Source organism: Camelus ferus, chromosome 8 (assembly GCF_009834535.1).
Source record: "Camelus ferus isolate YT-003-E chromosome 8, BCGSAC_Cfer_1.0, whole genome shotgun sequence".
Lineage (NCBI taxonomy): Eukaryota > Metazoa > Chordata > Mammalia > Artiodactyla > Camelidae > Camelus > Camelus ferus.
The window spans coordinates 13,852,967-13,870,548 of NC_045703.1; the positions used below are offsets into that span (position 1 = coordinate 13,852,967).

The 17,582-nt window shown below is 34.9% G+C and overlaps 1 protein-coding gene across 1 annotated transcript in view; it reads left to right on the forward strand.

Moving 5' to 3' along the window:
- The window catches only part of EYS (eyes shut homolog), a 1,185,765-nt gene that overhangs the window by 605,039 nt on the left and 563,144 nt on the right, over positions 1 to 17,582 (forward strand). Inside the window, 2 exon segments of the mRNA XM_032484469.1 lie at positions 2,999 to 3,123; positions 14,787 to 14,911. Of these exon segments, the coding sequence (XP_032340360.1) occupies positions 2,999 to 3,123; positions 14,787 to 14,911 (250 nt within the window).

Below are 17,582 nucleotides of genomic sequence, written 5' to 3' on the forward strand. Positions count from 1 at the left end.
ATATTAGCATACCAAATGGCACTCCCACAGGCGCCATGACAGTTCATAGGCTAACCATAAAAGGTCAAAAAAGTGGATGGTGGCCTGATTCCTGGGAACCCACCTCCCTTTCCTAAAGTAGCCAGAATAATCCTCCCGCTTGTTAGTATATGAAATTACTGAGCCCATAAAAGCTAACAATCCCCACTGCCTCTCATGGCTTTCTCTTGCCTTCTGAGATGGCCTGCACTCTGTCTTTGAAGTATGTGTCTCTGAATAAATCTACCCTCACTTTACTATGACTCATTCTTGAATTCTATCCCACATGAAGCCAAGGACTCTCACTTGATGAGGGACATCCCAGTGACTCACCTGGGACCTGGGACATGGCCATCTTCTCATGCCCCACACTTTTCCTGTATCATCTTCATGAAAAACAACACACATGTACATACACATTGTTTTCTGTACCATGAAAGAAACTTTGCAGACACGTAGCTCTTTACCCCTAAATACTTCTATATTTTCAAAGATTAAGAATATTCAATTATAGAATCATAGCCAATTATTAAAATTGGATATTAAACTTCATATAACATTAAACTTCCTATAATACTTTTATAATAGACTTTATTTAAATTTCATCAATTATCTCAATAACATCCTTTTTCACATTTTGTTCACTCCTCTGGCCTCTTCACCAGGATCGATTACTGGAAGACATTAGTCATGTGTTCTGGAATTGTACACCAGCTTTTCTCTGTCTCTCATGACTTTCACTTTTTTGATGAGTATAAGCCATTTATATTTTATAATCTCTCTTAATTTTGGTTTTATATATATATATCTCAGATTCAGATTCAGATTATTCACTCTGAGCAGAAATACTATGTTAATTATGCTGTGTCCTTTCCAAGATATGCCATCAGGATGTACGTGATGTTGCTTCATCCCATTATTGACATGAACTTTGATCACTTTCCATCAGATTTCTCCAGAGAAAAGCATTATTTTCCTCTTTTAACTAGTTAAAAGGTGGATAAGTGATACATAACCATCATTATTTCTTAGGATAGATTTCAATACTATTATATCAATTTAACTATAGCACTCAGATATTATAGCATATTCTCTTTTTTGGCAGAAACTATAAAATATTTTAAAATATTTTTGTGATGGTTAAAGAATAGCAAGCAGGGTTTTTTTTAAGAGGATTTAAGCACACAGAAATAGCAGTTTAACTTATCTCCATACTGTGCCTTTTTCACTTAATAATACAAATAACAACAATAAAAAGAGCACTAAAAATTACTAGCATTTAAAAAGTACTTGAATTTTTGTCACATTCTAATCAGTACATTTTACATTTACTTTTTAAATACTGTTTAAATTCATCCTCAAAATCGACTTGTAATTTTAGCTTAGATATAATCCTGCAATTATAGATGAAGAAACCTAATGGATACTTATAAATGTAAAACTTATGTCATTTATCAGAGTCACAGAGCTGACAATTCCCAGGATCTTGCTCATCTCTGCGTCGTCTCCATGTCAAGAATTCCAAAACTATTAATACCGCGTGTCCTTAATATGACGCACTATACTGTCTTTGCTTCTGTTTAATTAGCAAATGGTCTCCTGGGGAATTCCCCATGGAATCCATTTCAGATCCATGACTACATACAAGATTGATGTTCCCAGGAAGAATGCAATATTGTAATTTGTCTACTCTAAGTTGTTTAAACACATCATTGAAATCTTAATTCTTCCGTTTTATTTATCGATTCAAACACATGGCTGTTCTGGTGTCTGGTTTTCAGTGTTTCATTGTTTAGAAATGATATGTTCATTAAATTCTCCTAATCACCTAGCATTCAGCCCGGCCTTTAGCGCTGAGATAGACCTAAAACTTCCTATTAGTTGGATGACAAAGAAAAATGGTTAACAGTGTTTATTCCCCAAAGAAATCAGCTATTTCAGAAAGGCTTAGTTGATGTGAAATAATAACGGTCTGATGAATGGAATCCTAAATGATTATTTCTAATTATTTGCTCACTAAATGTGATTAGGGATTTAAAGAAAAGAAAAATAAAAAAGCTTTACATAGCAAAGAATTACTAATGAAGGAGTGCAGGCAGCTGAAATGCATGCTGATGATGCATCCTTCCATCCAGTAATGTGCATTATTTTGATTCAGAGCTATTTAGCACAAGGAAGTGATTGTGACATGCGCTGTTAACAAATTCAAGGAAGGAGAGCTCAGACCTCCTTAGTAACCACATTAAAATATATTTAGATGAATTCAGGGAGGCAGAAACCAGAAGTTGGTTTGCAAAGCATATTATTTCCATACATATATAGTTTCCCTGATCATCATGGCTTCATAATGTCGTATTATAATGTTCTATGATTTCTTTGGATAGTGGTATATTTAAAACGATTAATGATAAGTATAAAGCTCAAGAATGTATTAGCTTTGCAGTAATTCTTAGGAATATAATTTCTGTTATCAGAGAGTATGCATTTTTAAAAGGCAATCTGAACATTAATAAATAAAAATTTACGCTGTCTTGTATGATTCTGCCTCACAACAGAAATACAGATTTTCTGTTTTCATTTTTCTTGTTCTCTTGGTTTTTCACTCCTCTTCATCCCAATTTTTTTTGCATTTCTTTTTTTTTTTATTGAAATGTAGTCAATTAACAATATTAGTTTCAGGTTTACAGCAAAGAGATTCTTTGTGCTATACAGTAGGTCCTTGCTGTTTATCTATTTTATATATAGGACTGTGAATCTGCTAGTCCCACACTCCTAAGCTATCCATCCCAATTCTTTAACTCATAAGAAGATTTCATTGAAAATACTGGTAAGTATTCATTAAATTATCTCTCATAAATCAACTATAGTAAGTGATGGCTTCATGTCCTTAATTTTATTCTTAATTTGGCAAACATGAACTCTAAAATATAGACTCATGTGTATCACATATACATATGTATTTTTCACTTTTCTCTCTTAGATGTCTTCCTGGATTTTCTGGGCAATTTTGTGAAATTAATATAAATGCATGTTCTTCATCACCATGTCTAAATGGTGCAGACCGGGAGGATCACATCAACACATTTGTTTGCAAATGTCAACAAGGTAATTATTGAAAAATAATAGTTATGCATAATGTACATATTTATTGCCAAAACATGTGTTTATATATATATATATATATATATATATATATATATATATATGTAGATATATGTGTGTGTTGTACAATATAATTTTGACACCTCACACAGTTCCAGATGGAAAGTTACCTTCATCAGGTATTTACTTCTATCTTGAAATTAGTTAAGTACTATAAATTATTGCCTTTTTTTTTTTTTTTCACTTCTTCAATTGTGGAACACTTCTTCAAGTCCATATCATGTTGCCAGTTAGCAGAATTCTGTCTTCACATAACCACGCTTCCTCTGTGGAGGTATTCTTGGGGGCTCCTCCACTGTACCTCAGGGTTTGTAGTTTTCTCTTTTCCTCCCTTCCTCTTTTTTTTAGTGCAAACAGAGCTGCATGGCTCCTGGGCAGAACACAACTGAAATTTAAACTGGATATAATGGGCTAGAAGACACTGTTCTTTAGCTTTGTACCAGGAAATCCCACCTGAGAAGTTATATTCAGCACATCTTGGAAAAAGTGCAGTCTACTTACGATTCTGCCTAAGGAAGGGTCATAGTTAGCATAAGGCCCACTCCCTGTCCACAGGCAGAGGGGTGGGTGGTCATACCCCTCCCTCCAGGCTAAGAAGGGGGCGGTGCCTGGCCAGCGGCGGCCCGGCTGGATTTCACACCACCCATCCTCTCTGCACGAGCTCTTTTTCTGGGTACAGTCCTCACCACAGAGCTCATCTTCTGCCTAGGCAGTAAATCCAATGGCTAGTGAGCTCTTTTCCAGGGAAACACCAATACAAACATTCAGGTCATTTTACAAAATAAAGTGCACTGCTGTTTTAGCCTAAATTGTCCCATTTATAGTGTTATATAAAAATGTTTAACACTCAGTAAGTGAAATCACAGTTATCCTCCTATGAGCAAATTGAAAGTGAAGGGGACGGAAAAAAAATCTCTGTATTGTAAATGTGAATGCTTCACCCAGAGTTGCTCTCAGTCCCCGGGGCAGTCCCTGTGCCCAGACACTTTCTGTACTCAGGAGGGGTGCAGTCGTGTTTATATAGGGAACCATATGAACTGCAGATACACAGTTTGCTCTTAAAACAGCAGTACTCACTTTGAAGCAGAAATGCTGCATTGTCCTTGGAGCAAGGAAACAGAGAAACAAATACATAAACTATCTGCCACCAGAACTCATGATTATTAAGTCAGGGACAGGAGTTTTGTATTTAGAACAAGAGATACAGAATGGTCTTTCTTTTTAATTAAGTTCCATGAAAAGAAAAATAATCTTTAACATGAAATAAAAGAGTTGTATACTATTGTTATTCATGAAGATTTAAGTATGAAAAAATCAATTTCACATATTCTAAAACTGACTAAGAAAATAAACTTAATTTATGTTATCCAGTTACTACATAACATTTTAACTAGTAAGGCAGAATTACTTAAGGTCTAGGTTTAATTTTGTGTTATTTTTCCCAGATTAGATGAAAAATCACTTGGCAATGAGTGGGAAAATGAAATGAAAGTAAAGTATATAAATCTTTGGAATAGTGACATTTATTTTCATCAATAAACTCAAAGTATTATAACTGTTAGATTGTAGCAGAGCGTGGTGTTATTAAACTGGTCAGTGTTTCTAGTTGTGTATATTTATGTATTTAAAGAGTTGTCTTACTCATCAACTTAAAATGTTAGTCTAATTTGTTCTTATTTTTATCACAATTTGACATCTAAAGTATTATTTATTTTATACCTGCATTATTTAACATCATATATTCTGTAAGTATTTATTTTCTGTTATTGTCAGATATTAGAATAGCACCAGGAGTTCAACACCATAATGATTTGATCATTTTTTTCTGAATTACTAATGAAACCTTTTGATTTATTGATTTTTTAAATCACAAAACAGTATTTTTTTTTAATATCTTGCTACCTTATTACCAATGAACATCAGATCTACATGGGACTCAGAGGATGGTTTCCTCATTTCTGTTTCTGAACTTTTCTTTTTCAAACCTTACCTTCTGGGTTTTCATTAGCCTGTTTTCTGTTCCCTTAATCTGTTCCCATTTCTTACCATCGACTTGTCCACACAGGTACAAGGACAAGATGTTACTCATTTATTTCGATAGGTATGGTTGGCACTCAGTTTCCATTCTTGAACCCTAACTTTTTTTTCCTTTCTTATTTTCTTATTTCGGATGAAGACAACATTAGAGTTCCTTTCTGCTTTGCTAAATTTTAGACAGGCTTTTTCGTGACTCCTGGCCCCTACCTCTTTTCTTGAGAGCATTCCCTTGAGAAACTTGTCATTGTCAATGTAAATGCTTTCTCTGCCCCACTGAAATTGAAACTTCCTTGCAGCCTTTGCCAATTGTACAACCCGGAAAGGTCTTTCTCAAGGACCTGAGAGTCATTCCTTTGAAATAAAATCACAGAAGGATGTAGCACCCTCTCTCCTGGTCTCCATGGGAGGGTGGGCTCCTAATGTAAGTTAGGCAAACATGGATGGCCTGAGCTCAACAGCCTCAGTTGTCCATTGGCTCAACCCCAGCATTTGAAAATCCTCCCACTCCCACCTTCGGTTCTGTGCAATTGAGTCTCATCTCTCTCCCCTCTTCCAGTAGTTCCTTTCTTTTTTTGAAATACTCTTGAAAAATCTTCATTGCCTTTTTAACTGATCTGGTTAACTTTTTTCTTTCACAGTTCCCATCTTATTTAAACCATAAGACTATTACCTTTGTAATGTCCTTCACTGCATTAGAAACAAGAAGAAAACAATATTACTATTTTTAATTGTTAATATATTGTGAATTGTTTTCTTCAATCAAAAGAATATGGAATATACAAGCAATGTTTGATGCATATTTATTTTATAACACAATATAATAAGCATTGCATACCTATCATTTGCTTCAAGGAATAACATATCAGCAATAGTTTCAGTCTTCTAGGAGAGTGGCCAAAATGGCAGAGTAGAAGGATGCTCTTAGCTCACCCTCCCCCATAAATACACCGAGAAAGACACCCACGACCCACCCATCCACTCAGAACACCTGCTGAACTTTGGCAGAACATCACCCTCTTCAGAAGACAAAATTCGTCACAAATCTGGTAGGAGAAAAAAATAAAAGAAGAAGAAGAAAAAGGAAATTAGCGCAGGACTTGTCCCACAAGGAGGGAACAGCAAAGAAAGAACAGCACTCCTAAGCTGGGTCTCTCCCTCTCCAACAGAGGTCAGCGTGGATGGAGGGGGAATCTCTGGGGCTCGGATGTGTGCACAGCAGCCCTTGGCCAACAGAACTAAGTGAAATGGGCACAAAGGGTCCCTGCAAATGCCAGTCTTACACTGAACTGGTGGGTGAGGGACAGGGCAGGCTGCCCAAGCTGGGTGGAGGACTGGGGCCGACGGCACAGAGGCAATTCAGGGGACTAGAGTTTGCTATGTGCTATGGCAGGGAGTGTATACAGAACAGAACAGCCTGGGTCTCCCATAAATTTTTTTTAAAAAGCAGCACATCTGGTACTCTCTAGGAGGAGGGGCACCTTAGTATGTATCTCCACAGGCCTGCCGCACCATTGCTGGCGCATTCTCAGGAGAAGAGAGATGGCGCTCAGCCACAGTCACTATATTCACTGGGGCACAGCTCCCAGGTGGAGGTGGGGTGAAACCTGAATCCATACCCAGGGGCTCCACAGCTTCATAGGCAGGACTAAGATTTGTTTACAGTCCCAAGCAGAGGTGACCCTTCTGCTCCATGAGTGCCTTTGTAGACCTGCACCTCTAAGACAAACAGGCAAAGAGGAGAGTTCTGGCACACAGTGGGGATGCGAGCAGGTGTGGCCGTTTTCTGCAAGCCCACCTACCATGTCCGGATGCAGCACTGGGAGATTCACTGATCTAGCGTCATGACCCACAGGCCTCTGGAACTGGTGAGCGGAGTTCGCCCTGGGGGCAAGTGCTAGGAAAGGTGCTGATCCAATAGTGCACCATGATTCAGTTGTGCGACCCAGAAATTGGAGTAACTGCACTAGTAGCTCTGAGGGCAGAGAGCCTGGGGGATGCCAGAGCAGTGTACTGACATTCCAGCAGCTACAGCAGGGACAAAGGCAGAGTCAAAGTCAACAGAGTACTTAAAGCACTCCCACCCTGCCTACTACTCACCCCAGCTCAGAAATGGATCCGGAAGCCTCCATTCCAACAAAAGGGGAACAGATCCGGCCCTGTCAAGGCTATGACAACCACAGGACAGAAAGGAGGCCCCACTCAATGGCCAGGGAAGGCTCTGGTCAGCAGAACACTGGCCACGCCTACAATCAAAAGGATAACAGCAAACACATACCAAAGGAAGACAAGACAACCATCCATACTAAAAACAGATCTCACAACAAAATTTTTAGGGGTGCATGGTCTACACAGGGATGCATTCTCTTTTTTTCATTTTTAAATTTTTCCCTTCTTTTAAAAATTTTAAACTTTTAATATTTAATTTTTTAACTTTATTTTTTTAATTTGTTTCTTTAAAAAACTTTTTTAATTCTTAAAATTTTTTTAAATTTATTTTTTCTTTTTTGTTTTTTGTTTTTGGGGTTTTCTTTTCTTTTTCTTTTTTTTTTTTTTTTTTTTTTTGGTTTTGGTTTCTTTAGTTTTATTTCTGTGTCCTTAAAAAAAAAAATCGCTTCAAGGTTATAGTAGATAACTGATACTCCATAATCCTTAGCAACAGAGAGATACAAGTAAAATGAAGAAGCAGAGGAACCATTCCCAATTAAATGAACAAGGGAAATCCCCTGAAAGAATGATCAATGAAATAGACCTCCAAAGTCTACTACATCATGACTTCAAAAAGGGAGTGATCAAAGAACTAAAGGAACTAAAAGAGATTATAAATAGAGGCAGAGAATACTTTAAAAAGGAAACTGAAGCTATAAAGAGGAGCCAATCAGAAACAGAAAACTCAATGGCTGAGATAAGAGACAAGCAAAAGGCAGTCAAAAGCAGACTAGACAATGCAGAGGAATGAATAAATGATTAGGAGACAGGACAACAGAATTCACCCAATGGAAATAGAAGACAGAAAAGCAAATAAAAATCAATAAAAGCAATAGAAAAGACCTATGGGATAATATAAAGTATACCAACCCATGCATAATAGGGGTCCCAGTGTAGAAGAAAGAGCAAAAGGAATTGAAAAGGTATTTGAAGAAATCATGACTGAAAATTTACCAAACCTGAGAAAGGAATCAGATAGTCAAGCACAGGAAGCACAGAGAGTCCCCAGCAAGAAGAACCCAAATAGACCTACACCAAGACATATTATAATTAAGATGTCCAAGGTTAAAGATAAAGAAATTATTCTAAAGGCAGCAAGAGAAAAATAAGAGTTAGTTACAAGGGAACCCCCATAAGGCTTTCAGATGTTTTCTCTACACAAACACTGCAGGCCAGAAGGGAGTGGCAAGGTCTATTCAAAGTCCTAAATGAGAAAAAGCTGCAACCTAGGATACTTTACCTAGCAAGGATATCTTTTAGAATAGAAGGAAAGGCAAAGAATTTCACAGACAAGCAAAACTAAAGAATTCAGCCATACTAAACCGATACTAAAAAAAATACTGAAAATGAACTCTAAATAGAAAAGATGCAGGATACTATAGAAAGGAGAAAACCATAACTGGAAAGGCAATAACTACAATGAATTACAACAGAATAAACATGAAGATGTAAAAAAAGGACATCAAAATCATTAAAGATGGGAGAGGAGAGCAAGAAAATATAGATTTTTTTTCTTTTTTTCATTCTTTTTAGAATCTGTTTGAGGTTATATGACTATAAATTTAAAGCAAACAGATATAGTAATGGGTTTATATACTTGAAAAACAGGGTAACCACAAGTTAAAAAGCATACAAAAGAGTCACAAAAAAATGAAAAGAAACGAAGATAATACAAAAGAAAATTATCAAACCACAAAAAGGAAAAGGAAAAGAAAGAAACAAAGAGGAAATACCAAATCAACTTGAAAACTATGTTCAATTTGGCAACAAACACGTATCTATCAATAATTACTGTAAATGTCAGTGGAATAAACACTCCAATCAAAAGAGATAGCATGGCAGACTGGATAATAAAATAAGAACCTACAACATGCTGCATACAAGAGACTCACTTTAGGGAGAAGGACACACATAGACTGAGAGTGAGAGGATGTAAGAAGGTATTTCATGCAATGTAAACTACAAGAAAGCAGGAGTAGCAATACTGATTTCAGACAAAACAGACTTTAAAACAAAGGCTAGAAAGAAAGATAAAGAATACTATATAATGATCAAAGGAGCAATACAAGATGAGAATATTGCACTCATTAACATATATGCACCCAATATAGGAGCACCTAAATGCATAAAGCAAATATGTACAGATATAAAGGGAGAAACTGATGGAAATACTATCATAGTAGGAAGCTTTAATACCCCATTAACATCATTGGACAGATTTTCCAGACAAGAAATAAATAAGGCAATGGAGAAACTCAGTGACACAATAGAACAGTAGGACTTTGTTGATATTTTTAGGACATTACATTCCCCCAAAATAGAATATGCATTTTTTCAAGTGCCAATGGAACATTCTCTAGAATAGATCATGTACTCAAGAACAAAAGAAGACTCAACAAATTTAAGAGCATAGAAATTATTTCAAGCATCTTTCTTGATCACAATTCTGTGAAACTAGAAATCAGCCACAGGAAAAAAAAAAGGAGAAAAAAATGACAGCTTGAAGATTAAACAATATGCTACTAAAAATAAATGGGTCAATGATGAAGGCAAAGAAGAAATTTAAAAATACTTTGAAACAAGTGACAATGAAAACACAACACAGAATCTATGGGATGCAGCAAAGGCAGTGCTAAGAGGGAAGATCATAGTGAAACAGGCCTTCCTCAAAAAAGGAGAACAATCTCAAATAAACACCCTAAAATAACACCTAAAAGAATTAGAGAAAGGAAAGCAAACAAAAGCAAAAATCAGCAGAATGAAGGAAATAATAAAGATCAGGGATAAATAAAATAGAGCTTTAAAAAATAGAAAAAATCAATCAAACCAAGAGCTGGATTTTTTTTTTTTTTTGTAAGAGTAAACAAAATTGATAAACCTCTGGCCACGCTCACCAAGAAGGAAATAGAGAGAGTACAAATAAATAAAATAAGAAGGTAAAATGGAGAAATCATAACAAATAACACAGAAATACAAAATATCATTAAGAGAATACTATGAGCAACTATATGGAAACAAATTGGACAACCTAGAAGAAATGGACAAGTTTCTGAAAACACACAGCCCACCAAGAAGTCAAATCAAGAAGAAATGCACCACTTGAACAGACTGATCACTAGAAATGAAACAGAATTAGCAATAAAAAAACAGCCCCACAAGCAAAAGTCCATGACCAGATGGCTTCACTGGGGAATTCTATCAAACATAGAAAGAAGAACTCATACTGGTCCTTCCCAAATTCTTCCAAAAGGTTGAAAAGGTGGGATTACTCCCAAACTCATGCTACGAAGCTACCATCATCCTGGTACCAAAACCAGACAAAGACACTATCAAAAAAAAAAAAAACTACAGGCCAATATCACTGATAAACATAGATGCAAAAATCATCAAGAAAATATTAGCAAACAGAATCCAACTGCACATTAAAAAGATGATATACCATGATCAAATTGGATTCATCCCAGTGACACACAAATGGTTCGACATACGCAAATCAAACAATGTGATTTGCCACATCCACAAAAGAAAGGACAAAAATCACATGATCATCTCAATAGATGCAGAAAAAGCATTTGATAAAATTCAACACCCATTTATGATAAAAAACTCTTACCAAAATGTGTATAGAGGGGACATATCTCAACATAATAAAAACTATTTATTACAAACCTACAGCCAGCCTAATACTCAACAGTAAAAAAAACTGATAGCCTTCCCACTAAAATCTAGAATAAGACAAGTTGTCCACTCTCACCACTTCTATTCAACATAGTCCTGGAAGTCCTAGCCATAGCAACCAAGCAAGAAAAAAATCCAAGGTGGAAGAGAAGATGTAAATTGTCACTATATGTGAATGATATGATACTAGAAAACCCTAAAAGCGCCACACAAAAACTACTAGAGCTGATGAAACAGTTTGGCAAGGTAGCAGGATACACGATTAACATACAAAAATCAGTTGCATTTCTTTACACTAGTAATGAGTTAGCAGGAAAAGAAAATAAAGAAACAATCCCTTTTAAAACCACATCCAAAGTAATAAAATACTTACGAATAAATCTGACCAAAGAGGTGAAAGACCTGTATGTGGAGAAATATAAAACATTTACTAAGGAAATTAAAGATGATGTAAATAAATGGAAAGGTATTCCATGCTCTTGGATTGGAAGAATCAATATTGTTAAAATGGCCATACTGCCAAAGGCAATCTACAGATTTAACGTAATCCCTATCAAATTACTCAGGACATTATTCTCAGAACTAGAACAAACAATCCTAAAATTTATATGGAATCCCAAAAGACCCAGAATTGCCAAAGCAATATTGAAGAAAAAGAACAAAGCTGGAGCAATAACCCTCCCAGACTTCAGACAATACTACAGAGCTACAGTAATCAAAACAGCTTGGTATTTGTACAAAAACAGACGTACAAATCAATGGAACAGAATAGAGAGCACAGATCTATGGTCAATTAATCTTCAACAAAAGAGGCAAGAATATACAATGGAGAAAAGATAATCTCTTTAGCAAGCAGTGTTGGGAAAACTGGATAGCAGCATGTAAATCAATGAAGTTAGAACACTCCCTCACTCCATATACAAAAATAAACTCAAAATGACTTAATGACTTAAATATAAGACAAGCACGATAAATCTACACGAAAACATAGGCAAAATATTCTCTGACATAAATCTTGGTAATGTTCTCCTGGGGCAGTCTACCCAGGCAATAGAAATAAGAGCAAAAAATAAACAAATGGGACCTAGTTAAACTTATAAGCTTTTGTACAGCAAAGGAAACCATAAGCAAAATGAAACAACAATCTATTGAATGCGAGAAAATATTTGCAAATGATGTGACTGACAAAGGCTTATTTTCCAGAATATATGAATAGCTCATACAACTGAATAAGAAAAAAACAAACAATATAATCCAAAAATGAGTAGAGGACCTAAACAGGCAATTCTCCAATGAAGACATACAAATGGCCAAAAGGCACATGAAAAAAAAAATGCTCAATATCACTAATTATCAGAGAAATGCATATCAAAACTACAATGATGTATCACCACACACCCATCAGAATGGCCAGCATTCAAATGTCCATGAACAATAAATGCTGGAGAGGCTGTGGAGAAAAGGGAACCCTCCTACAGTGCTGGTGGGAATGTAGTTTAGTGTAGCCATTATGGAAAACAGAATGGAGATTCTTCAAAAAATTAAAAATAGACCTACCATATGATCCAGCAATCCCATTTTTGGGTATTTATCTAGAGGGAACTCTAATTCAAAAAGACACGTGAACCTCTACGTTCATAGCGGCACTATATACAATAGCCAAGACATGGATGCAACCTAAATGTCCATCTACAGATGACTGGATAAAGAAGTTGTGGTATATTTCTATAATGGAATACTACTCCACCATAAAAAATAATGAAATAATGCCATTTGCAGCAACACGGATGAATCTGGAGATTGTCATTCTAAGTGAAGTAAGTGAGAAAGAGAAAGAAAAACACCATCTGATATCACTCATATGTTGAATCTTAAAAAAAGAGGACATTATGAACTCATCTACAAAACAGAAACAGACTCACAGACACAGTAAACAAACTTATGGGAAGGGATTTAGAGATTTACACATATTAGTCACTTTATGTAAAAATAGATTTTAAAAAGTTCCTTCTGTATGGCGCAGGGAACTATGTTCAATGTCTTGTAATGATCTTTAATGAAAAAAATATGAAAATGAACATATGTATGCATATGCATGACTGGGACATTGTGCTGTACACCAGAAATTGACACTTGTAACTGACTATACTTCAATTTTAATAAAAAAATGTTTCAACCTCTTCTATATCCCTCCCTAAGCACTTTAATATCCCCTGACCCTGCAGAAACTATTCTAAATTTTATACTCAATATTCCCTTAGTATTCTTTAGAGTTTTATTATATGTATGTATTTCTCTTAATGATGTTATTAAGTTTGTGTTCATGTGTATTTGACTTTTATAAGAACAATTATTGGAATGAATGTAAGTGTTTTATGGAATATGTTTTCACGCAAAACAATATGTTTGTGAGATTCAACCATGCAAATGACTGGTTTTTTGTAAGCCCTCCAAAAACATCTTTTCTGTATTACCTTCTATAGCCTGACTAGGAGAGAGGCCCACGGGATCTGCTCACTGCATGGAAGAGCATTATAAAGTGGAAGGAGTATTGAACTGGGTTTGGTAAATTCAGCCTTTTGGCAGCCACTTCTAACTTTGATCTGGGTTCTGCCAAACCTTTTAAACTCATGCCATATGTTTCTTCTTATCATGTAGTATTGAATTAAATCATTTCTAAGCACCCCAGAATACTTAATTGTTCTCATACAGTTTATCAGGGAAGAACAGTGAGCATATATTGCAAAGCAGAAACAAGAATAAGACTGTGTTTCCCAAGATCCAGAGTTCAGATTAAATGCTGTTGGATAATACACAGAAAGACAAAGCTGAAAACTCACAATTAGAGTTCACATAGAGTCATAGAGTTGACAGCTGCCTCTATAGGCCTGTTGCCCCTAGGTGAATTAGTATATTCAGGTAAACGTGTTCTTACACATAATATTTATTATATGTGGTTGCCTCATGGGAAAGAATCAATGATTTAAAAACATTTTAATGTGTACCTGGTAAACCATAGCTCAGATATTGGGTATGTAGCTTAGCAATGTTGGTTTCTAGGTTAATGATGAAATAGAAGACAAACACACAATGTTTTAGTATGAAAAAGGTAGATCTCAAATGTAAGGAGAATTCTTACAGCCAATGGTCTGCTGAACATGGACATAATACTGATATTCTACAGAGCCACAGCTTAAGAAATACTAATTGTAAAACACTGCAAGTATCACAAAAGCCATTTCATATCAAGAAATCTATAGTAGTTGCTTTCCTTTGAATTTAAGATTTGTATTAAATGGAATTATGGTATGTGTTTATTCCATTATCTTCTACATATTTATTCCAAAGTAAAATATGTAAAGACATCTAGATGTGTAATACAGAAATCCACCATAGGTACAATGCAAAACTTTATTTTATATATACTTGCTTCCATTTCTGTATAACTGTATGATTTTAGGGCAAATTTTTGGTATTCTCTAATTTTAATTTTCTCAGCTACTAAATAGAGATGATAATAATAGCCATGTGATAGAGTGATTATGAAGATAATTGCAATAATTTATAGAAAACAACTATCACAGTTATAACAAACTGTAAGAGTATGTATAAACTATATAAGTTTTTTTCAACTATTATGATTATTATTAAACATCAAGTCTCTGCTTTGTGATCATGTTTCACAGGAAGGTCAGGACATCACTGTGAGAAGGAATTTGATGGATGCCTTTCCAACTTACATGTTTGTGGAACATGCGTAGAAAATGAACTTGGCCTTGGCTTGACATGTATATGCACATCTGGATTTGTGGTAAAAAAAAAATGTTGATATTTTTTGTTATGATATTTCTTTCACTGTCTTTGAAATAAGGTAAATAGTAGAATGGTGAGAAATGAAGGTTGGAGAAGTTACTCTTTGTGCCTCTCTCCTTCTCTTCTGTCCTCACTGCACTTTTATCAACTTCCTCTTCCCTCTGTGTCCATCCACCACAGGTACCCTCAGCCCTTCCTCCAAGAAGAAAAGCATTCTGATGAATTGATCTACACTAAGGTGCAAGTGACTGAATGTATTGCCCTTTAATGTTTTAATGCATTTGGAAGGAGGATGCCAGTAGAGGAATTACTTAATACTGTCAGAGTCTTGGCAGAACTTCTATTTTGTTCAAGGACATAACACTATTTCCAGGGTTGGGCTCAGAGTATTGTATGTCCGAGGAGGATGAATCTCTTTCCTTAGCAAATTTGGACTGATGTGACTCCATTAGTACTAGAATAGACTTACGTTGGTAGAAATATCTCCATTAAAGGATCACTTCTGACCACAGTTCTTTATTAAATCTGACCACAGCACATAAATATAGCAAGGGAACAGCAATCGGCAAGACTGTGTTGTGAGGAATTTTAAATGTATGTTGATAAATTTTATTAACAGATAGATTTGTCTTAACCAACATTAAGGCTAAATAATTAGAGAGGGCATACAGTCAGGTTACCAGTGCAAGACTAAGGAATCAGACTTCAAGGAAAGGTGTGTCCTGGCTGGTTCCGAAGAAAGATATCCAGGTATGAATGGAGCCAGAGACCCTCACAACTGGAAAAGCAGAAGCTGGAATCCCCGGAAAGGTTAAGGAACTGAACAGAAAAATGACCAATACCTGTCATCAAAACAAAAGAATCTGAGAAAGCTGGGTGTAAGTCAGATCTAGGAGGGACATGGGTAAACTAAAACAGAACCATCATCCTCCAATCCCAGCTTTGCCTTGGGGAAAGGATTTTCCCTTAGTAATCACAGAAGAATAATCTTTAAGGAAGAATTTCAGGCACTCTGACACCTGAGGGTGGGAGGTATTTGGTGCCAAGAAGTCAATTTTGTATCACCTCAGATTACACCAATAATGGCTTCCTCAAGGAGTCAGTAGAAGGAAAAAAAGACTGAAGTATATCCTTTATTTAAGTAAATTCTCCTGCTAATGGAGCATGGTAGTTACAAATCTAAGTAATTAGAAAAGAAATGCTCATTTTATTGATTTTTTTTATCAAATAATAACAATGTACTAGAAAATATCTTTAAACATTTTTTCAATAGTTACATTCCTGGGATATGTCCTTTCCTATTGAAAAAAATGAACCAAGTAGCATGTGTGCAAACTCGTTTAACAACAGCAACAACAAAAAATCAAATCTGAAGGATAAATACATTAATATGTATAGAAAATGTTAAATATCCTGAAAAATATATAGTTTTATAAAACCATAAGTCTACCAAGTAGAAGAAAGTGTTACAAATCAAATAAATCAACATTTAGTATGGCATTTAACAAATAAATTTCAAATGGATATTCTATAGCCACTGTCAGAAGTACTTGAAAGCCAAAATAAAACTTAAAAACTTAGTATCATAAGATATAGTGTGTGAGTAAAAAGCTATAAAGAGATAAAGGGAAATCTACTTTTATTAATTCATTAGATGTATTCTAAAATGACTAAAGATAGAGGAAACAGTTTATTAGAAAAAGAATTTATACATTATATAAATATAATTATATTTAAATGTTATGCATATCAATGTTATAGCAGTATATAGGCATTTTAAGTTAGATACACCTAAAGATATATATGACATAAATTATTAATTGGAGTAAAAGTATAAATATTTTATTCAAATATGAGAATCAAATAAAATTTTCAAAGTCTTTGATAGAAATATTAATATCAAGTTAGAGGCATAAATATTGAAATAAAAGAATAGAATGATTAAGCTATTTGATTTTATTTGTTTTTATTGAAATATAATTGGCCTACAATGTTATGTTAGTGTCAGGTCTACTATAGAGATTTGTCATTTGCACACATTGTGAAACCATCACCAACATTGGTCTAGGAACCATCAGTCCCCATAAAAAAGTTATTACAATATTATTGACCATTTCCCTTATGCTGTATATTATATTTTCATGACCTTTTTTCTCTTTTTATTGAAATATAGTTGATTTAAAATATTGTATTCATTTCAGATGTACTGAAAAGTGATTCAGTTACACACACATGTATTATTTCTCAAATTCTTTTTTATTATAGGTTATTACAAGATATTGCATATAGTTCCCTGTGACATACAGCAGGTTTTTGTTGTTTATTTTATATGTATAGTGTGTATCTGTTAATCACAAACTCCTGATTTATCCTTCCCTACCCTTTCCCCTTTGATAACCATAGTTTATTTTCTATGTCTGTGAGTCTATTCTTGCTTTGTAAATAAGTTCATTTGTATCACTTTTTTAGATTCTACATATAAGTGATGTATAATATCTGTCTTTCTCTGACTTACTTCATTTAGTATGATAATCTCTAAGTCCATTCATGTTGCTGCAAATGGCAGTATTTCATTCTTTTTTTATGCCTGAGTAGTATTCCATTGTGTGTATACCTAGATATAGACAGATAGATAGATAAGATAGATAGATAGATGGATAGATAGATAG